Source organism: Schistocerca cancellata, chromosome 1 (genome assembly GCF_023864275.1).
Source record: "Schistocerca cancellata isolate TAMUIC-IGC-003103 chromosome 1, iqSchCanc2.1, whole genome shotgun sequence".
In the NCBI taxonomy this organism is placed as follows: Eukaryota; Metazoa; Arthropoda; class Insecta; order Orthoptera; family Acrididae; genus Schistocerca; species Schistocerca cancellata.
Window position 1 is genome coordinate 901,164,734 of NC_064626.1, and position 24,507 is coordinate 901,189,240.

General features: G+C 39.5%; 1 protein-coding gene across 1 annotated transcript in view; it reads left to right on the plus strand.

Annotated features, from left to right (window-relative positions):
• Positions 1-24,507, plus strand: part of LOC126190882 (nucleosome-remodeling factor subunit NURF301) — a 289,288-nt gene that overhangs the window by 257,551 nt on the left and 7,230 nt on the right. Inside the window, exons 33-38 of the mRNA XM_049931491.1 lie at positions 3,354-3,627; positions 4,439-4,643; positions 9,363-9,667; positions 11,309-11,476; positions 23,373-23,568; positions 23,655-23,739. Coding sequence (XP_049787448.1) covers positions 3,354-3,627; positions 4,439-4,643; positions 9,363-9,667; positions 11,309-11,476; positions 23,373-23,568; positions 23,655-23,739 — 1,233 coding nt within the window. The remainder of the gene's footprint in view (positions 1-3,353; positions 3,628-4,438; positions 4,644-9,362; positions 9,668-11,308; positions 11,477-23,372; positions 23,569-23,654; positions 23,740-24,507) is intronic.

Sequence of the window (24,507 nt, forward strand, 5' to 3'; positions counted from 1 at the left end):
GAATTCGAGTGGTAGCTTATTGAAAATGGATGCAGCAGTATACTGCACGCCTTTTGGCACAAGAGTTAAAGAAGTCCAATCCAATTTCTGCCGAGTATTAACCAAGTGAAAGCTGCTTATTGTTGGGAATAAGCTAATATTGTTAACAAGAAATGACAGTAAGGAATATAAATATTGAGAGGCCAATGTCAAAATACCTAGACTTGCGAACAGGGGTCGACAAGAGGTTCGTGAACTTAGACCGTTTATTGCCCGAATAGCCCATTTCTGAGCCAAAAATATACTTTTAGAAAGGGAAGAGTTACCCCAAAATATAATACCATATGAGATAAGTGAATGATCACCCACTTCTGATACTGCTCGAATAGTAAAAATGACAGTATTAAGTCTTTGAACAAGATCCTGAACGTGGGCTTTCCACGACAGCTTACTGGCTCTCTGAACACCCAGAAATTTTAACTGTTCAGTTTCACTAATCATATGCCCGTTCTATGAAATTAAAATGTCAGGTTTTGTTGAATTGTGTGTTAGAAACTGTAAAAACTGAGCCTTACTGTGATTTAGCGTTAGTTTATTTTCTACAAGCCATGAACTTAGGTCATGTACTGCACTATTTGAAACCGAGCCAATGTTGCACACAACATCCTTTACTACCAAGCTAGTGTCATCAGCAAACAGAAATATTTTAGAGTTACCCGTAATACTAGAGGGCATATCATTTATTTAAGTAAGGAACGCCCCGACACTGATCCCTGGGGTGCACCCCCCCCCCAACACACTTGACAGTACCCCACTCAGACCCCTGGGATGCACCCCACCCCCACCCCCAACACACTTGACAGTACCCCACTCAGACCCCACATCACAGCCGTTACCAACATTGTGAATAATGACCTTTTGATGCCTGTTGCTAAAGTAAGAGGTGAACCAATTGTGAGCTACTCCCCATATTCCGTAATGGTCGAACTTCGGGGGCAATATTTTGTGATCAACACAATCAAATGCCTTAGTTGAATAAAAAAATATGACAAGCGTTCGAAACCTTTATCTCATCCAGTACCTCACAGAGGAAAGAGAATATATCATATTCAGTTGTCAAAGCCGAACTGTACATTTTATAGCAAATCGTGTGATATAAAATGATCAGTTATCCTTACATACCCAGCCTTTTCAATAACTTTTGCAAACACTGATGGCATAGAAATAGGTCTAAATTTATGTACATTATCCCTTTCTCCCTTTTTATAAAGTGGCTTTATTACTGAGTACTTCAATTGCTCAGGAAACTGAACATTCCAGAAGGAAAAATTACAGATATGGCTTAATACAGGGCTAACATGTGCAGCACAGTACTTTAATATTCTGTCAGACACTCCCTCATAACCATGAGAGTCCTTAGTCTCCAGTGATTTAATTATTGACTCAATCTCCCCCTTATCTGTATCACAGAGGAGTATTTCAGACATCAAGCACGGAAAGGCGTTTGGCAAGAAAGTTACATGATTTCCTGCAGAAACTAGATTTTTATTTAATTCACCAGCAGTGCTCAGAAAATGATTGTTAAATACTGTACATATATCTGATTTATCAGTAACAGAAACATTTTTACTGTGAACTGACTTTATATTGTCGACCTTGTTCTGCTGACCAGACACTTCCTTCACAACTGACTATATGGTTTTAATTTTATCCTGTGAATTAACTATTCTATTTTCATACCACAAACTCTTTGCCTTCCGAATAGCATTTTTAAGCACCTAACAATACTGTTTGTAATGGGCTACTGTAGCTTGATTGTTACTACTTCTAACATTTTGATATAATTTGCACTTTATTCTACAAGATATCCTTAAGCCGCTTGTAAGGCACCCAGGCTGTGTATTACTGCTAGTACCCCGTTTAGAACATTATAATGGAAAGCAGCTCTCAAAGAGCATGAGAAATGTGTTAAGGAAAGCATTGTACTTACCATCTATGTTATCGGCACTGTAAACATCCTGCCACTCTTGATCATTGACAAGGTTTAAAAAACTCTCTATTGCTGATTGATTAACTTTCCTACATAGTTTGTAATTAAATATGACATTGGTTTGAGTACAAAAGCCTTTTAGTGCTAAAATTTGTGCATCATGGTCTGAAAGGCCATTCACACTTTTACTAACCGAATGCCCATCTAGCAGTGAAGAATGAATAAAAATATTCTCTATGGTTGTGCTACTGTTCCCTTGCACCCTAGTTGGAAACAACACAGTCTGCATCAGATCATATGAATGTAGGAGACCTACTAACATCCTTTTTCTTGCACCATCATATACAAAATTAATATTCAAGTCACCACATATAAGTTAATATTGAAGTCACCACATACAAGTAATTTCTGGTACTACCTACAAAGTGAATCAAGAACCCTCTCTAGCTTGAGCAGAAATGCTCTGAAGTCGGAGTCAGGGGACCTATAAACAACAACAATTAGAAGTTTAGTTTCACTAAATTCAACTGCCCCTGCACATCATTCAAATATCTACTCAGTGCAGTGTCATGATATGTCTATGGACTCAAATGGAACATTGTTTCTTACGTACGTAGCCACTCCCCTACTCCACAAGGAACTCCTTGAGCAACAGCCAGCTAATCTGTATCCTGGTAAAGGAAGCCTCTGAATTGTCAAATTATTTAAGTGGTGCTCTGATATACCAATAATTTCAGTCAGCATCTATCAGCAGTCCACTAACTTTATCTCTAATACCTCTTATATTTTGATGAAATATGCTAATTCCTTCTCTACTTGGAAACAATACATCCTCGGAAGGTGATCCCTTAGCTATAGGGACTTCCTTTAAGCGAGCATACCTTTCACCTGACTTCCGTCTTAAAAAGGGTGCAGCTCTTAACACCAACTATCAATATTCTCATTACTCTTCAGTTTGAATCCACGCAAAACTTTGCGATCTTAATTTTTCAAGCTGGCGTACTCTCCTGCATAGGCTACACATATTACTCAACATTTACAAATTGAAATTATGAATTCAAAATTTTCAAATTTCTTTCTTTTTCCATACATACTTTCTTCCCTTTGTTTCACTTGCCCTTTTTGTGTGGTCTCCTTTTTGCACTTTTTATTTTCTTTTTAATTCATTCTCTATTTCAAAAAATTGTGTGTTTTTTTTGTTATATTGTTGTTTTTCATAGACATTGAAAAAAAGAGAACCTTCTTTTTATTAATTCTTTTCCATTCATTATGAATGATGGTATTATAATTTATAATCTGTTGGAAACTGAAATTATTTCAGTTGTTCCATTTTATACTGTATTCTTCTTCCATTTTTTAATGGTAAATACCTTTAATTTTCTAGCAATAAAAACTGCACTGAAACAAGAAAACCTGAATCCGGACATAGAAGAGAAACTCTTGCAACTGCAGCGGTACCAGGAACGTCAAATGAAACATGACAAACCAACTGATACACCACCTGTGAATGTGATAAATAGTTCTGTAGCAAACAGAGTAAATTCAAAGAAAAGACCATTACCTTCTGTTGGGACAGTGTCAGCTGTTGAGGCTTCAGATGCCAAAGAAGAATGGGAGTCTCCCAAAAGGAAAGTGCCAAAGCTTGATAAGGAGTCCAAGTAAGCCTCAGTTCTTACTACAGGTTTTGAAATGAATTAAAGAGTTTAGTAATTGTAACACAAGACTCTTTGTCTAAAACAACATACACAAACTTATACAGCAGCTTCCAATAGAGTTTCCAGATACTGTTCACTTTTGAAGCTATAGTGTTTGACTGACTGAGAATGCTAGAGGAAGTTAGCTAGTTTCAACAAAAATCCTTATTTTGCATGTTTACTGTAGGGTTTATCTGTGGTACTATCTTAGAACACTGACTTTTCAAACAAGCACTGGAGGCTTCTGCCTGACAACCAGACATCTAAATAGTGAATGATGTGCCTGTTACATCTACAATAGCATAACTAAAAGATAGTGGTTTTTCAGAGTACCAGCCTGTTCTTGTAGTATGTGCAAATTGTCGAATTTATTGAAACAAATGAATGTTTTCTGTTATGCTATTTATAAGCTTGTTCCATTTTCTTTCACTGTGTTCATGTATTAAAATCTGGTGCTTGTTACACTCATGAATTGAAATAGCCATGCCCCTCATCCATCAATCTGCCCCCTCCTACTGTTCCATCAAGAAAGATCATATTCCTACAGATCATTATTTTCTGTTGTTGAAGAATAGCAGTTCGGTTTTGAGTATAATTCATTGAGTACTGTTTAATAATATGTCTCAGAGAACAGTATCTTTATTAGTAACTTTGTAATAAATGACTTTATTGTGCTTTGTTATGTAATTTACCTAATAGCTCATTAAAATTGTGAAAAGTTATTATCCTTTAGGTTTCTCTTTTTTTTAATTGAGTGGTCTATCTCCACCTTTAGATCGCCAACAGAAGAACGTGAAGAGAAACCAGTGGCGGTATCACGATCACGTACAGGAAAGTGGCGTGAATCTCAAGAAGAGAGGAGGCGACAGCAAGTTTTAACAAAGCTCCAAGTTTTGCTCTTTAGACACAAAGAGCTGCTTAAAAAGGATATGATAAAGAAGCGTGCCTTGTTAGAGAAGGAACTTCAAATAGAAATACAGGTAATATCATATTCATGGAATGGTTAAATAAAAATTCTTTTGTTGCCTTATACATGTGAAGAGTGTTGTTTGGTGGTGAGTGGTTGTTAGGGTATTATTCCTCAGTTTTATAGGATGTATCTTCTTTTCTAGATGTTTTGCTCATACTCTTCTCTGGCACAACTATGTGTATGTAAGAGCAGGACCAAGTCATACAGTTCATTTTGTGTCAAATTGTCCTATGTGTTTTGTAAAATAATTTGATTTGTTACTCTCATGTTAGTGGAAGACAATGCCATACCAATGTAATAGCACCATAAAGCAGTTGGGGAAGGGTTATGGTATAATGGACACCATAAATCAGATGCACCCATGCAGTACTCTTTAGTAGCAGAATACAATTAAAAAAATTGTCATTTAAAAAGCTGAGAGCAAAAAATAGCCTGAGATATATTGTCAGTGAATAGATCTCATTTGATATGTGAATGTGGCTTTTGACAGACATAAGCTAGGCACATATACATCACACTGTTGTAGCCTAGAACCCATTACTGTCAATTGCCTACCTTATGTATAACACTGACATATCTACCAGTGTGAGAATTGATTGTAATTGCCAAGATGTTCATTAAATGGCAGTCCCATATTTGTTGAAACCCACAGGAAAATTTCAAATTCATAAATAAAAATAATACTGGTTTTCATGCCAGACAATCAAGATGACCAGATGTAGTATACATAACTATGAGCATACAAGCTAGCATGCATAGAAAAATAATAATAAAGTGCATATAACTGTGAGTTTTAATTCTATAGAGGTAAGAAGTGCTTGTATTTCATCTTAAGGTAAAATTGTCAGGTGCCACAAATATTTATTACACTTGTCCACTGAGCCACCCAAGCAATTACAAAATCAGTATATTGTTTACAAAGTTAATTTTTTCAGTTACAAGACTGCAATCGAAAATACATTTTCATTAATCGAAGAACAAAAATTTCTTTAAAAGTGTAATTTTTATGCCAAAAGCAAAATCTGTGTGATAAATGTAACAATATGTCAGTAAGCACAAAGTCTATGGCCACCACAATAGCACAAGTTTATACTCCTACTAGCTCCGCAGATGATGAAGAGATGGAAAGAATGTGTGATGAGATAAAAGAAATTATTCAGATCATTAAGAGTAATGGAAATTTAATTGTGATAGGGGACTGGAATTCAATAGTTGGAAAAGAAGGAAGAATAGTTGGAGAATATGGACGGAGGTAAAGGAACATAAGTGGGGTAAAAGAAGGAAAGATGGTGCCTCTTGGTGGAATTTAGCAAAGAGCACAATTTAATCTTGGCTAACACTTGATTTAAGAAAGCAAGATTTTAAACTGCAAAACATTTTCAGAAGCATATGTGGACTCTGACCATAAGTTTTGACTGTGCACTTCAGATTAAAACTGTAGAAAGTTGAGAAATTAAGGAAATGTGACATTTATAAGTTAAAAGAACTGTACGTTGTTCAGAGTTTCAAAGGGAGCATTAGGCAACTAGAAATGGAGGAAAGTAACACAATAAAGACAAACATGTAGATTTCACAGATGGTACAGCAAAGGCATCAGTGGAACATCTAAGAGAACCAGTAGAAATTGAAGGTTAACATATGGTATATTTAATTTTGTTGACAAAGGGAGAAAATACAAAGGCACAGCAAATGAAGCAGACAAAAGGTAATATAGATGTCTAAAAATGAGATTGATAGGAAGTAAAAAATAGAAAAGTGGGACTGGCAAGAGGAGAAACTCGTAGCTGTAGAGGCAAACATGACTATGAGAAAGATAGATGACAGCTGTAGGAAAATTAAAAGAACTTTAAAAAAAGAAAAAAAAATGGGAATCAGCTCTAAGAATATCAAGAAATCTGCTGGCATGCCTGTACTAAGCAAAGGTGAAAGGACTATACAAAGGAAACTAACGTGAAGATAATGTCATGGAAAGGGGAAAGGAAATAGTGGATGATGAGGTGGGAGATATGATACCATGAGAAGAATTTGTCAGAGAACCTAAATAAAAACATGGCAGCAGAAATAAATGATATTCCCTTAGGATTATTAAGATCCTTGGGAGAACATACTGTGGCAAAACTATCCTACTTGAGTACACCAGATATGAGATAGACAAAAACCCTCAAACTCTGAAACTTCGAGAAGAAAGTAATAATTCCAGTTTCAAAGAAGGTAGGTGCTGACAATTGTAAACATTACAGAACCAACAGTTTAAGCCATGGACTGCTGACACGACTTATTTACAGAAGAATGGAAAGACGGGTGGAAGCATCTCGTGGAAGATCAAGTTAGGTTTCAGATAAATTTAGGAACATGTGAGGCAATACTGACTCTGCGACTTATCTTATAAGATGGATTGAAGAAAGCAAACCTATATAGCATTTGTATGTTTAGGGAAAGTTTTTATAATCTCGACTACAATACATTCTTTGAAATTGTGAGGGGGCAGGGTACTCAAAGCTCATGAAGTGCAAGGAGTGGTTGAAAAGGGAGTGAGACAGGGTTGTAGCTTATGCACAATATTATTCAATCTATACTTTGATCAAACTCTAAAGGAAATCAATGCAAAAGATTCAGTGGATAAATCAGATAACTAATAAAAAAGGTACTGAACCAAATTGGGGAGAAAAGAAACTTGCGGTACAACTTGAACAGAAAAAGGTATCCGTTGATAGGACATATTCTGAGACATCAAGGAATCATCAGTTTGATAATGGAGGAGTAAAAATTGTAGAAGGCTTGACAACAATAAACATCTTAAAATGGATTTACAGTGGAATTTCAATTTTACATTCTCCGATTTTACGTTTTTTTGCAATTCTTCACCATAAATTTGTAGCCCCTGTGAAAATATGTAAGATCAGTGCTAAAAATTGCCTGATTTTACATTTCTTTGTAGTAAGGTGTACCTTGATTTTAAGTTCTTACTCGGTGTCTTGCTTGACTTCATCTTGTTTTCTTCCTATTGATATTTGATGTGTTTGAATGAGTTGTAAGTGGCACAAAAGAAAGATGGTTTGCGCCATGGGCGGTTGTGGAGTTAAGGGAATGTTTTAGGCCATTGTGGAGAGGGCAGATGTGAGAGAGGAAATGTTGACATAATCCATGATTGGTGTTGCCCACACAATGTGGAACATTTAGCTTCACTGCACAATTATGATACAACTACTGTTGGGTTGCAGAGATAATGGAAAAACAAGACAGCCAATGCAAAGTGTTCTGAATTGAGCCGATATGTGATGAAGGCGCCCAGCCACCCCCTTTTCTTGTGCCAGTTACAACTCAGTCTAATCTTTTTACATTTGTTTCCAATGTACTGTATTCATCAGCAATATCAATTGTCAACCTTTCAAATTCAAGCACTGAGTCTCGAACAATGTGCTCAGTCATAATTGAGCTAGTGATCTTTTATTCGCTGGCAACTTCTTAAATCACCCAATAGCTAGCACAGCCACCGCACCAGGCAAACACACGTAAATAAGCTAGCCTAATGGATATGTGGAGTGGGGCAGTGACCCTTCAGTAACAGGAGTACAGGTAGGGGTGAAAGCTTTTTGTGAGGTGCTGAAAACGTACTTTTCCCGCAGATGATGTGTATGAGAGAGACGTCACATGGAAATAGAAGAAGGATTTTGTGATAGCACATTTTAAAGACTTTTGTGTTCAAATCTGACGTGATACAGTTGCAGCAACAACATATACACTCATGTATATACTTTGCACTCCACAAACCACACACTAGATTGTAAAGGTTATCAGCAGTGATAGTGGGCATGAAGCAAAACTGAAACACCTGATCTTTCTGTCAAATTTACATTTTTCACAGTGTATAGCCAACTCCTAATAAGCTTGTAATATCAGTTGGGGAAGTAAGCTCATTTTTCCACATCTCTGTTTCTCTCTTCAAGCCTAAAATAAAACTTTAAAAGTGGTGAGCATATGAAGTGCAGCTCGTAGGAAAATCCTTAAACAGTAACATCAGTGGTGGCGGAGTATGTCATTAAGCTCCTGTGATGTTTTTGGTTTAATTCAACATGTTCATCAAGTTGTGCTTTTTTTATGGGTGAGCAAAAGGATGATTTCTCAAAAACACATGTTTTGAACATATAATTTGTTTTTGTAGCATGTCAGAAAACAGCTCGATTACCTTGTACCCAGATACCAGTTTCAATTTTTTTATGGGTTTTCACTTGCTGTTAAACATCTGTAATTCTTTAAGAAGTGATGAAATTCATTACCACAGATTATTGTATAAATGTTGTAGTGTAAATTTAACTTCCTTCACTTACAGGTTTTACACAAAGTATTGGAGAGGATTGCAATTTTTAATCATATATGCCAATTACATGTGTTTTTGCTCATCTTTTGGGGTGTTTAAACAGTTTCCTCGATCCTGCATTTTTTAAGTCTGGACTGCATGAAAACATAAAATATGGGGTTTCACTATAATTTGGAGTGATTATCCAGAGATGAAGAGGCTTGGACACAATAGACTACCATGGAGAGCTGCATCAAAGCAATATTTCGACTGGAGATAACAACAACAATAAGCTTAATAACAAATATCTCATAATTTAATGCAAAACCCAGTATTTCAAAATACATTTTTGAGTATACTGAATTGCAGTTTGTCATAGTCATACACAGGTGCAATGAGTAATTGTCCACCCTGTTTTCTCCAACATTTCAGAAGGACTTGTCAACAGAACTAGCTGCAAGAACTAAAGCAGAAAGAAATAAACAAGATGAAGTAAGAACTGGAAGTGGAAAGAGGAAATCTGCTCCTGTTGCAGTTACTACATTAAGTCCTCCAACTGCCTCGAAAAGCAGTCGCCCTAAAAAGCAACAACGTACTGGAGTGGGCCCTCCTGCTACAAATTCTACTTCTCCAAGTAGTAATAGTATTGCAGGAGGTGGCAGTAGTGGAGGTAGTAGTGGAGGGCGTAAGAAAGAGAAGTTGTACTGCCTTTGCAGGACACCATATGATGAAACGAAGTAAGTAATATTGATTTGAGGAACAAATTCTATAATTGTTAAAATGCCATTTATATCTTATCATCTTGAATGCTTTTTTTGCGTGTCGGAAACAGCATGCTCTGCTCAGTAAAATATAGTTCACATAGATAATTCACAAAATCCCACATCTTTCAATGTGGCTACATATTAATTAAGTGCAAAACTAAGGTTTCATAGAAGAACTTAAAAAAAATTGTACTTCGCAGCTGTCTTGTGGAAAATTCTTTGTTGCTGTTTGCCATATTGATGATAGTTTCGGGAACAAAATTTCTTTAGTGTACATAGATATCTTCAAATATGTTCAAGTTCCTTGCTTGCACAAAACTTTTATTACATTTTTCATAAATGTAAAATGTATCCACACTCATGAAGGCAAACATGTTCATGATTCTTGAGACCCTATAAAGAAACATTTCAGTGTTCTGCTAAGCTTCTATCTGAACCAGTTGCCTTACTAGTCTGTGCTAACAAAAAATCCATTAACTGTTAAAATTGTTATTTACAGAGCCTCATTAACATCCTGTACTTACCTAAAAGTTCCAATTTTATTTTTACAGTTACTAAAACAATTGTAAAAAGTGTCACTGCATTGAATGAATGGATGGCTTAGAAAAACATGTCGTACTCCTAATAAGAGTTAAATATTTCCTTTTCTTCTTCTCTTCTAAAACCAGTTCTCAATTTGTTTATGGAAGTTAACAGTTTTCAGATAGTCACTATGAGCCTACTACAAATTAAGTATCTGTAGTGTGATATTGGGTTTTCCTAGCATGGGAAGATTTTGAATATTTCTCGGGTATTCAGTATTCCTAATGATGTCTGAAGGTGGCAGAAAGTCAGCTTGCCAAAATATCGTGCCCTCTGAACAATAACATGCAAGTGAATACCTGAGAAATATTCAAAATAAGTATGTTGCCCCAACTGAGCCTTCTGTGTTAATGTTTTTGTTTTATCTCCTTTGAAAACTGAGTTATAGTACCCTATGCTTGGAGGTATTTTTTTATGTGCCATGTCTGTTGTAATGAAATATTTTTCTATTTAAGTCCATCTTGTTCAGGGAGTGCTGCTCCATTTTCAAACTGAGTGAGGTGGCGCAGTTCTGAGACAGTGTACTTGCATCTGTGTGGATGGTAGTTCAAAAACTTCGGACAATTTTGTAGTAGGAGCTACTAGAGCCTTGACAGAATTTTCTGACATGAATTTGTAAGTTCTCTGAAGTAAAGATGTTCTTAAGTATGACCTGCATCACATTCACATATAAAAATCATGTACTGCTGTGAGCCTGATTTGTAGGGTAGGAATACTCTAGACAGCTGAAGTAAATTGCACCAGGATATAATACTGAAAAAGAAATGAGAGAGCATCAAGATTAAGAAGAGAAACAAATATCATTTGTTAGTTTCCATTAATAGAAGAAGATCCAGGACTTGATATTTATAATAAGAGTCTCTGGTTTGCTTTCAGTGGTGTAAATATGTTCAATTTTACCATGTACTTGTGTGTGTGTGTGTGTGTGTGTGTGTGTGTGTGTCTGTCTGTCTGTCTCAGAGAGAGGGGGGGGGGAGAAGAGGAGGGTGGAAGCAGATAAGTTGATCTTATTGTGTGTGTAACTTTTTGCAGGTTTTATGTTGGCTGTGACTTGTGCAATAACTGGTTTCACGGAGAATGTGTTGGAATAACTGAAGAGATCAGTAAAACTTTAACAGAATTCGTTTGTACAGAATGTAGACATGCAAGAGACACACAGGAATTGTATTGCCTGTGTAAACAGCCTTATGATGAATCTCAGTAAGTACCCACTAAACAGTATGGAGTCTTTTTGTGTTTTAGATGACTGCATTGTTGAATCATTTGCAAATTTTGCGTCAGGCACCATCCGATCATTGTTGTAATATCAGTTGGGAAGTATTGTGGGGACAAAGTATGCTTTGCCTGGTGAAACCCATTTTACCTTTTGTGAAATGCCATTGTTTTGGTGTCTTTAGATGTTCTTTTTGTCTGTTTTGTTGCAAGAGACAAAGTAGCATTTGGAGAAACAGATACATCATTTTACATCTCTCAAGCAATGGAGCAATTGTAAAGGGAACACAAAGATACATATTTTAATTTCTCTGCCCAATTTTCAAAAGGAGGTATGCAGGTTTCATACTACAAAGTTAACTTTTTATAGCCGGTTTTATAAACTTCAGACTTTGTTGATTTTGTACTATAAAGGATCACAGTAAATCCACAATGCATGGGAATGGAAATCAGTTTTTCCTTCAGTGATATGTATGACTTTTTCCTTTGCTGTGAATGCGTGGATCACGTATTTAGATTTGCAAACTAAGTTTTTGGTAGAAAGAATTTCCATCATTGCATGTTTTAAATGTGATATTATTTCAGTCGGTTAATATCATATGAGACCAAATTTATTTTTCAGTAGTTTTGATGAAGGAAAAGATTGGATAATTTCCTGAAATGATTAAGATATACCATGGAACCTTAAAAAATATTAGCAGATATGACTATGAAGCCACACTTGTCAGGGATACTATGACAATGCTTTTCAGTGTGTTGCCCTTTATCAGGATTACTGCGCACTTCTGTAATAGCCTTGTCTTGCTGAGTTGTTCTCTTTGTATTCATAAGGTGTTGACTCTTAAATATATAATAAAATGCTCATGGCTGCCTTGTTACTGGCAGAGAGCAGCAGGAAGCAAGCACATTATCTTTAACAGTAAAGTTTACTGTAGTCAAATACTTACACAAAAATATTTTATGTAAGCATTTACCTACAATAAACATTATTGTTGAAACAAATGAGAAGACAATTGTATGAATAAAGACAAACAGTCTGTCTTCACTATTTGTATGTTGTTTCCTTTACTCTCTCCATTGTTAGCATTCAGTGCAGGATTTTCCAATATTGTGTTTAATAAAAAGTGTTTAGGAGTAGCCTAAATAGTGAAAGGAGTCTAGCAATAACCTGTGGGAGATTGTATTGAAATAATGACATGATAAGTATGTTAACTTTTAACTTTATGATATGCTAATAGAAAGAATATCAACTGCCCATGAACTTTTATTTCTGATTTAGTCTTCTCATTCGTATGTGAGGGGAAATTTAAATATCTGCTACTTGTGAAATGTCACTTTTTATGTTCTCATGTTCCTTAATGAAATTATGTTTCTGAATTACTGTTTTACTAGTTCTGCTCTTGATAATATTCCATATGGGTTTAATTTTACTGTCTGAATTGTTAGACTAAGATTGATGTACATACTCCAGTGTTTTATTACTGCTCTGCAGTTTCACTGGGAACATAGTTAAGGTCTTCCATTTAGATTGTAAGCATCCTAAAAACTGTGGCTATTGTTCATTGTCAGCATATAATTTTCAAACAAATGAAGCTATCCTTAGAGCATTTTCCAAGTTGCTTAAAAAATTGGTGCCCATAAATGTAAGAATATGTTCCTGACACCAAAATATACTCGCTGATCGAAAGTATCCAGACCCGGCCTTGGAATAGCAACCCATTCTTCTTCAAGATCCAAAACTGGAGAAGATAATGATGTTGAATGCTAAAGCATGGAACAAAACTGATTTTGTAACTCATCCCAGAGCTGTTCCATTGGGTTGAGGTTGCAACTCTGGGCCAGCCAGTCCATTTCAGGAATATTATTGTCCACAAACTATTGTCTCACAGATGTTATTATGACAGAGTGCATATTCATACTGATACAATCATCCTCTCCAAACTGTTCCTCTACTGTACACAGTACACAATGCTATAAAATGTGTTCATATCCTTCCACATTTAGTGTTTACATAAATGCAACAAAGGAACCACCCCTAATCACCCTACCCCTGGGGGTCTGGGGTTTAGAATAGGCCCGAGGTATCCCTTCCTGTTATAAGAGGTGACTAAAAGGAGTCTCACTCTTTTCGGTCCTATAAGTTCAGGTCCTGTTGTATGGTTTGACCTGCCACTTCCAAATTCTACAGAAGTGCAGGTCATATGGGGAAGGACACCTTACGTGGTGCAGGAGTTATCCACGCGCCCTTAGATTCGATCTTCTAAACCTCCTGTCATGGCTTTGCATAACTCAACCTGCAATTCAACTATTTGGTTGAGGACACTTTCCGGGGTATGTCATCTTCTTCAATTGTCTCCTGTCCTCTTTCGCCCCCATGACTATTGGATTTCTCTGCACCCAATATCCAGCATGATAGCCAGTTTGTTGTGGTGGGGCTGTCGTACCCATTTGGTGGTAGGGTAGCCCCATGACGACACAGGGATCACACTTCTGATGCCTGAGCTGTAAACTTCCCATGTATGCCTGTCTTCCTGGGGCATCAGGACTCCTGGAAATAGCCATCATGCCAGATGGCCTTTGCTGTGGCACCAGTGGGGAGAGCCCGTGATCGGAGTGGGTGGCATCAGGGTGGATGACCCGCAATGAAGCAGACTAAGTCATCTCTTACTGGTGACCATACAGCGCCAGCAGCCTGAAAGAAGGGCAAGATCGAGGACAATGCTGACAGATATGACCCTAAATCGTTTCCCTCCCTTGCTACACCATGGGAGAAACGTAGGGCTACAGAAAGAAGAGAGCCATATTCGCCTCGGTATTTTGTCTGTAGCAGAATGGATGGGGACTCCTTTCTGCCTGTGAAGCCTCAGTTCTTGAGGATAAGTTTGGGGAAGTGACAGTGCTGTCCAGGATGAGAAGCCGTGCAGTCTTGATTCAGACATCACCCCCAGCCCAATCCTGGGCGTTATTCGCTTGGGACTGGCTGTTTCCATCACTCCCCATAAAAGCCAGGGGATTATTTTCCATCGCAACCTCCTCTTGCAGTCTGACAATGAGCTCCGCACCAATTTAGAACAGCGGGGTGTTCATTTCATCCGGCACATTTACAGGGGACCCGAAGACAACAGGGTTGATACCGGTGTCTTCATCTTGGCCTTTGAGGGTGATTCATTACCTGAAAAGGTCAAGGTGATGTTTTACCACTGTGACATTAAACCATACATCCCTTTCCATATGCGGTGCTTTAAGTGTTGTAAATCCGGGCACATGTCTTCCTGCTCCACTTCCAATGCCACATGTTGAGACTGTGGACATTCACTACATCCAAATACTCCCTGTGCACCTCCTCCCACTTGTATCAACTGCGGAGAGCAGCACTCCCCCTGCTCGTCAGACTGCACAGTACTCCAAAAGGGGCGGAAAATCGTGGAGTACAAGATCCTCGACCAGTTGACTTACCAAGAGGCTAAACATAAATTTGAACAATTACACCCCGTTCGGTTGACGTCCACATATGCCGCAGGTACATTACCATATCTGCCGCATGTACCAGTCGTACCACACTCTGTGCCACAAACAGTGGGCCCTCTGGGACTCCAGAATACATCTGCCCCTTTGGTGATAGGGGGAAAGTCTCCTTCCATTGCTCCCAAAGTACCTGCTTCAGTAGCCCCCCCCCCCCCCCAAATGCAGGGGACACTGGTCCCCCCCCCCCAGCCAGAGAAGCAATGGCCTCCTCCGACTCCTCTCCCTTGGGACCCTCTCTCCCAAGGTCTCCACTAATGCCACAGTGGACACTCGCCAGTGCCTAAAGAAGCTAAAAGCTGCTGGACGAAGAGCTTCACGGTCTTCCTCCGTGCCTGAAGCTACTCCAGAGAAGTCCTTCCAGCAAGCCCCTAAAGAGAAGCGAGAGGGCAAGCAAACAAAGAAGTCTGCTAAGAAAAAGGACCCTCCAGTGGCCACAACACCACCACTCCCTACCAGTTCTGCACCTGCTGGTGATTTGGAGATTTCAGCATCCCCTGAGGACCTGGATCTGACTGATGCTTCATCCACAATAGGAATGGATACAAATACTCAATTGGTGGCAGCTGGTGACCCTGAGGCATAACCTGCCTCCTTGCATGCTTCATGCCTTCCCAGCCTCACGATAATGTTATCCTCCTGTGGAATTGCTGTGGTTTTTTCCACCACCTGGCTGCGGTACGGCAGCTGTTAAGCTTTACACCTGCTTTCTGCATTGCCCTTCGCGGTTATAGGGGATATTACAAGAACTGTAGCGACTATAATAGAATGTCTGGTGGAGTTTGTGTCTATGTCCTGAACTCAGTATGCAATGAACTTGTGCCCCCTCAAACCCTTCTTGAAGCTGTAGCTGTCAGGATAAGAACAAAATAGGAAACAACTGTCTGCAGTGTATATCTTCCTCCAGATGGTGCAATACTCCTGAACGCATTGGCTGCACTGATTCATCAACTCCCTAAACCTTTCCTACTTTTGGGAGATTTTAATGCCCATAACCTCTTGTGGGGCAGTACTGTGCTTACTGGCCGAGGTAGAGATGTTGAAACTTTCCTGTCTCAACTCTACCTCTACCTCTTAAATACAAGTGCCCCCACACATTTCAGTGTGGCCCATGGCACTTATTCAGCCATTGATTTATCCCTCTGCAGCCCAGGACTTCTCCCATCTGTCCACTGGAGAGCCCATGATGACTTGTGTGGTAGTGACCACTTTCCCATCTTCCTGTCACACCCCCAGCGCTATTCCCCTGGACGTCTACCAAGATGGGCGTTAAACAAGGCAGGCTGGGACACTTCCACCTCTGCTGTCACTCCCCCACATGGTACCATCGATGTGGTAGTTGAGCAACTCACTAGAAGGATCATTTCTGCGGTGGTAAACGAGATCCCTTGTTCTTTAAGGTGCCCCCGGCAAAAGTCAGTACCTTGGTGGTCGCCAGAAATCGCTGAGACCATTAAAGAGCGTCAGCGAGCTCTACAGTGACATGTGGCATCCTTCGCTAGAGCACATAATAGCTTTTAAATGGCTCCGTGCCCGTGTTCACCAGCTTATAAAAAGACATATACAGGAGTGTTGGGAGAGGTACGTCTTGACCATTGCGTGCCATATGTCACCTTCCCAAGTCTGGACGAAGATCAGACATGTTTGTGGGTACCAGACACCGACAGGTGTTACTGACATTAACATCCATGTCGTGTTTTCTACCGACGCATACACAATTGTTGAGTACTTTGCTGAGCACAATGCTCGAGCCTCCGTGTCAGAGAATTATCCCCCAGCACATCGCACCCTCAAACAGCGGATGGAAAGGAAAGCCCTCTCGTTCACTGAACGTCACAGTGAACCCTATACTGCTCCATTTACAGAGTAGGAGCTCGTCAGCATTCTTGCACATTGCCCCGACACGGCTCCTGGGCCATATTGGATCCACAGTCAGATGATCAAACATCTCTCGTCTGACTACAAGCGACATCTCCTCGTCTTCTTCAACCGGATCTGGTACGATGGCGTCGTTGCATCACAGTGGTGGGAGAGTAACTTCATTCCAGTGCTCAAACCGGGTAAAAACCCGCTTGATGTGGATAGCTATCAGCCCATCAGCCTCACCAACGTTCTTTGTAAGCTGTTAGAACGTATGTTAAGTCGGCGGTTTTGTTGGGTCTTGGAGTTATGTGGCCTACTGGCTCCACACCAGCGCAGTTTCCTCCAGGGTCACTCTACCATTGATAATCTAGTTTCCCTAGAGTCTGTCACCCAAACAGCCTATTCCAGATGCCGTCTTTTTTTATTTACGAAAAGCCTTGACTATGGGAGTCTGGTTCATGGTTCGGCGGCACCCTCAGTGTTGCGTTTACTCAACCCAGTGCACCACTGTGACGTTCAACTGGGAACAGGAGCTTTTAGCACTAGTCCAGTGAAGGTTAGGCGTGCAAAACTGCTCACCAGTTACGTTGCACACATTCGTAGTTCTCCTGATCATCCGAGTTACCATCTCCTTTTCCCATCCACGGCAGTTCATCTCTCGCATTGGAGGCCCAGGTCAGGGATTACAATTGTAGTTTGCGTACAATCCCTTCTCTCTGAACCGGAGTCCTTGCCTTTACCACCTATCCTCGAGGTCCATTTGCATACACCTCCATGGTGTACACCTAGGCTGCAGCTTCACCTAGATCTTTCACATGGTCCTAAGGACTCGGTTAAACCCGCGGCTCTCCGCTGTCACTTCCTCTCGATTCCTGACATGTACCAGGACCATGAAGTGGTTTACACTGATGGCTCGATAGCTGATTGTCACATTGGCTTCGCATGGAGGACGTGTTAAACAGCACTCCTTGCCAGAGGGCTGCAGTGTTTTCACTGCAGAGCTGGTGGCCATTTCTCGTGCTCGTTGCTCGTGAGCTCATCCACTCATGCCCTGGCTAGTTGTTTCTCCTCTGTAATGACTCCTTGAGCAGCCTACAAACTATCGACCAGTGTTATCCCCACTATCCTTTGGTAGCAACCATCCAGGAGTCCATCTGTGACCTGGAACGGTCCAGTCATTCCGTGGTATTTGTGAGTACCCCAGGCCACATCGGAATCCCAGGAAATGAACATGTCGACAGACTGGTCAAACAGGTTGTACGGAAAGCTCTTCTGGAGATCGGCATCCCTGTAACTGATTCGCGATCATTATTACGCTGGAAGGTTTTTCTGCTTTGGGAGACAGAATGGCATAATCTCAGTACGCACAACAAACTGTGTGCCCTTAAGAAGACTATGAATGTGTGGAAGACTTCCATGCGGTCTTCTCACAGGGACTCCGTGGTTCTCCGTCAGCTCCATATTGGCCATACGTGGCTGGCACGTGGCTACCCCCTCTGTCATGAGGACCCACCTCGGTGTCACTGTGGCTCACATATGACTGTCGTCCACATCTTGCTGGACTGCCCATTTTTAGCCACTCTGTGGCAGACTTTTAACCTTCCCAGGACCCTCCCTTCAATGTTGGGTGACAGTGCCTCATCAGCAAATTTAGTTTTACATTTTATTCATGAGGTTTTTTTTTAATTGTACCATCTAAGGGTGGACATTTAGCCTTCTCTCTGAGGTCGCCAACCTCCCTCCATTTTAACTTTGTCGCACTTTCTTCGCATTTGTTTGTCTTGGTGGTTGCCTTTTCCCTACATGTGTTCATCTCGCCTTGTCTTTTTTGGGTGGACAGTTTAATGTGTTGCAGAGTGGCTGGCTCATATTCTTTTATTATTATGATCAGCGAGCCCAACCATCTGCTCTATGATTTTAACACAACCAATTAACCAACCAACCAACCTAATCACCCTAACCATTGAAAACACCCCCATACCATAGCAGCACCACCATTACCACTACCACTGCCACCACCCTCACCACCACCACCGCCACCACCTCCTCTACTGTTGGCACTACAGATGATGGGAGGTAATGTTCTCCAGGCATTTGCCAAATGCAAATTCTTCCATCAGATTGTCGCAGGATATAGCATGATTTATCACTCCAAATCACTCGTTTCCAGTCACCTACTGTCTAGGCACTGCTCTTTGCACGATATCAAGTGTTTCTTAGCATTGATGATGGAAATGTGTGTCTTACGAGAAGCTGCTTGACCATTGTCCCTTTTCTTTTTAACACCTTACACTCAATCATTCTGCCAGCTGGACTGCCAGCACTATGGAACTCACAAATGATCCCTTCCTCTGCTTTCATGTGATTTTTTTGTTTTACTTTATGTTCAACCAGCCTTCACTAGTGTTGTGGTCTCTGTCCATCAGCACATGACACCTGCCTGGTCTTGGTTTAGTTGTGGTTGTTCTTTTACATTTCCACTTCATAATCACACCACCAACTGTCAACTTGTTGACAGCTTTAGAAGAATTGAAGTGTCCCTGATGGATCTGTTCCTCAGTTGATATCCAATGATTGCCTTGGGTCTGAGATGTGAGGTGTTTGAGCAGATAGTTGTTGTTCCTCCTGTTCCTGGCTGATGATGTTAATAGTGATGTCTCTTTAATGGGTTGTTCTGATCGTTATCTGACACAAATAAAGCATATGTTGCTGGCAGTTGTTAGAAGCCTTGATCTTCCACTTCCTCTTTTTCTTGTTGCTGTTGTAGGATATACTGGTCGCGAGGGTTGGGCTGGCTTTCTTCTTCCTGACCAGTATTCCTCCTGTATCCACTTGACTGAGACAGTGATGATATGATGACATCCCACAATTCTTTATTCAGCAGTGAAATCTTGTGTCTTATGGGGTAGGGAGGTTTAGGATAATTAGTAGGGGCGAAGGGGTTATCAAGGTGAGAATTGGTACTGTCACGGAGTGGCAAGCAAGCATCTGGTTCCTCTGCTGATGCAGCCTCTTCCTGGGAGGTTGCCACAGTAGGCATTGTCTGTGTGGCAGCATCAGGCATGTTAGGGGAAGACATTTCTTCTTTTGCCACCTTCAACCTTCAGTTCTTCCTTCAGCAGCTGCCACTGGCAGCTGACATCTTCGACTTCTGCCCATGGTGCCACCCTCCTCAGTAACAGCTTTGAGGTGGCCATCACGCCATTGGAAGCCCCATTCAATTTAGCATACATTTTTTCTTCTTCTTCTTCTTCTTCATGGAAGTGTGGCGTACTTCTCCCGCTTGAGTGTGGGGCGGAGTGGGGGGGGGGGGGGGGCTGCTGCATCTTGTTCCATGCTCCATAAGACCATCTCTTCATGTGCGGCACCCTTACTTTTTTTCGTTGGCTTCTTATTCCCACAGCTCCAGCTCTTGATGTAGTGGCAGCTGCATGAATTGACAGTGTGTGTGTCACCACAGTTCACACATGTACCAACAACATCTCGTGTTTTGTCACACTCGTATGTATCATGCGCTTTCACGCATTTCAAACATGCGACTGTGCCCTGCAGAACTTGGCGATGTGCCTCAGTTTCTGGCAGTGGTAGCACTGCTTTTTCTTTGCCTTCCTCTTCTTGCCGTCATGATGGTTCCCAGCCAGCGTGAGCAGGAACTCAACCACGGTGGCAACTTTGCCTCCCTTTCCACATACAGACATGTCAGGGTGTGTTAGTGAGTGCGATGAGTTGACCCTCAGTGAGTTGAGTGGCAGAATACTTGTCCCTGTCTCATTTTGTACTGGTGTTTCTCATGACACCTGCTGGGCAATTTTGCATTACATGGGCGTGTCCAGATTCTTTTGGTTAGATATTTGAGTATAGAAATTCCTCATGAATACAGGTGTGAAAACCTTTGTTAGGGAGTCACATGGGTTTATTTCTAATGTTTCTTGTGAGACATTTCCTGAGCCTGCGTCTCATGCTTTGCCATACTATGTTGATAATTCTTGGAGTGCATTATATTTGGCCGAACCCATTTTGTATATGCTCCCTCAGAACACCGACATTAGGTAAAAGAGTTGAATACCCCAAGGATTTTAGAAGTGTCTTGTGGTAAAAATCCATTGAATTCAAATCTGATGATTGAGTAGAACATGCAGTAGATCCCCCTTGAGTAGTCAATGATTCAGAAACTGGTGACTGAGATGCAAGTAAGGAAGAAAGTAAGTAAAAACGCATGTCCTAGGTGCGACACACAATCAGGGGCACTACAAGGAATTCCTGTCATAACTTGCTAATGAATGATTTTCATATCCTTGTTTGTATGTACTTTTTGCTATGTTGAAAACACATCACATTTCTGGACACAAATCATAAACATTCTGTATGAATACTGTGCAGATGACTCTGGCACTTTCAAAATTACCTGCCATTGTAGTACAAACGCTGTCTCAAAAGTAGAGTATACTTCGGTATTTAAAAAAAACTGTATAGAAAAAAAATGTTTTATTAATTTTAAACTGACATATAAATACTACTTTTTGTCAGTCTGTGCACAAATTTAGGCACTTTCATGGGTATGAACAAGCTTCAAAATTCCATTGTCATAAAATTCTGCCACCTGAGACTTCAACTAGTTTTATTTATTTATTTATTTACATATCAAGTTCTGTAGGACCAAATTGAGAAGCAACACTCCAAGGTCGTGGAACATGTCAGTACATGAAATTACAACATAAAAGTAATAACAGATAAAAATAAAATGTTTATGAACCCGAAAAAAATCAATCCATAAGTTTAAGTAAATGCAATCAACACTACAACAAGAATCAGCTTAATTTTTCAAGGAACTACTCGACAGAATAGGAGTGACCCATTAGGGAACTCTTCAGGATTAACTGAATGAAAGCTGCTTATTCTTGGGAATAAGCTAATATTATTAACAAGAAATGACAGCAAGGTGTATATATATATATATATATATATATATATATGCAAATGTCAAAATACCCAGACTCGTGAACAGGGGTCGACAAGAGGTTCGTGAACTCGCACCACTTATTGCTCGAACTGCCCTGTTCCATGTAGTCGAGAAAGCACTGCATGAAGGTCATGGAATGTGTTACTACATTAAATTACAACATAAAAGTAATAACAGGCAAAAATAAAATTTTTATGAACCCAAAAAAAGTCAATCCATAAGTTTAAGTAAACACAATCAACACTACAACAAGAATCAGCTTAATTTTTCAAGGAACTCCTTGACAGAATAGAAGGAGTGACCCATGAAGTAAACCTTCATCATTGGAAACAGACAGCAGTCACTGGGTTCAAGATCCGAACTGCATTACAGAAGGGAAAGCACCTCCCACTAGTAAGCAACGAGTACTTCCCGAGTGCAGTTTGCTATGTGTAGTCGAGTGTTGTCATGGAAGAACTATATTTCTGAACTCAACTTTCTGCAATTCTTATTTTGAATTCCTCTTCTTAAGTTTTCCAGAGTTTGACAGTATTTTGTAGCTCCATCATTGTGAATCAGTGGTTTTCTTGGATCTTCTCATTGACCTTTACGACCAATTCATCAGCCTCAATGCTTGGCATCCACCTTGCTCTTCATCGTGAACATTAGTCCAGCCACTTTTAAACCTTATGCATCAGTGGCACACTCCACCTTAAGTGATTATGTTGCTTGTGTACACTTCGCACATGTGCCGATATGTTTCAATTATTTCATAGTTTCTTGCCAACAAAAACTTACCGCACTTCACAACTCATGAGATTTTCAGTTGTGGCACACATTTCAAACTTTTATTGTGGAATATGGGGAAACAACATGAACCTCATGCTGTCACAATTAGATGCCAACTGAACAAACAAATCTCAGACAAAAGCCATGCCACCTCCTCCCATTGTTCTTGCAGGCAAAAATGTAATCGACTTTGTGGATAGCCCTTGCACATGCTTGAGGATATCTGATAATTAAGAATTTTATGAGTAACAAGTCATAACTTTTATAAAACATCAATAAATATTGAAGTTAATCACTTAATTTTTAACCTTTTGGAGCTGTGGGAAAAGCAGATGACAATGATACAGAAAATTTATTGACACTTGTAGATTTTTTTTTTTTTTAAATCGGTTACTGTCTTCATTTGTACATTTGTGCACAAATGAAGCATTCTGTAACAGACCAGGAGACATTTTCAGATAATATTACCGGCTATTTTATGTCCATAATATCATGCTTAGCGATTGGTTTTTTAATCTTTCTTGCGCAACAGCCTTAAAGTAGTTGATTGCTCTGCCCCCAACAATAATTGAGAGAAAAATCCAGGAAGTAAATGCAGTAAAATAACAATAATGATGATGATGGTGAAGACTGCTGCAGAAAATACTAATACCATATACCATAATTTGACAAATACCCTTTCTTGACTGTTATTTTCATGCATAATCTGTTCACAATTTTACCTTCAAGAATAATTTCAATGGGATATCTCATTATCATTAATCTTTCTAGGTTTTATATTTGCTGTGATCGGTGTCAAGATTGGTTCCATGGTCGATGTGTTGGAATCCTGCAGTCAGAAGCTGACAATATAGATGAATACATCTGTCCTAATTGTCAGCGAAATTCAAACATAAATTTTGCTAATATGAAGAATTTGAATTCTAAGGACTTTGAGGGCTTGAGAAAATTGATAAAGCAATTACAGGTAAATATTATTTGTAAATGTTTTAGTATATGTGCAGTAATAATTATTTATCTCTAAATATTCATGTTTTTTCCATTAATTTGTAGGCTCATAAAAGTGCCTGGCCATTCATGGAGCCTGTGGATCCAAATGAAGCACCCGATTACTATAAAGTAATAAAAGAGCCAATGGGTAAGTCCAGTGATGCACAGTTCAAGTTTCATGTTTTGATATTAGAAAGAGATTTTAACACATACCTGCTAATTTCAGTTTACCACATCTCAGAACTACCTCATGTCATAGCAGGTAATGAGGAATGGTTATTTTACAAAGTGCTTCACATATTCAGAAAAACGAGGGCTCATTTTCTGTTATATTCCTCATTTAATTCCTTAAGCCATGAGTTCATATACAAAGCTACTATCACTAATAAATGGCTGCCTTATATAAAATTAATAGATTTATTGTAATATCTTGCATACATAAATCGTTAAACAAAACTTAACAAAATATCTTAATAATAATAAAACCTTCATTCCATTTAACATATTCATTATTTCTCTTTTGGACACTATAAATTAATCTTCTACTCAGCTTAGAACATCAGCTGTGGATATTGCTTCACTTTTCATAGTGTGTTGCCCTTAAGGACTGATTAGATCAATTTCTTCCATTCATAGTACAGAAGGCTTTGCATTATTCTTAAACATCTACAGGCATTCCAGTGATTGAGTGGTAAACGTATAGACATACAATAATTTGCTCATTCAATATATTTATGTGCACTACATTACATTTTTATGTAGGTATCTGTTTTCATAATCTCTGGGTGCTTGGTTCACATAATTCGATAAGCCCACATGCCACCTGAGCCCTAGTCATTAGTCACATTTCATCTATGACCAATAATGATGCCAGATTCCAGGTTGGCAGAATGGCTGGAAACATGAATGTGAGTTT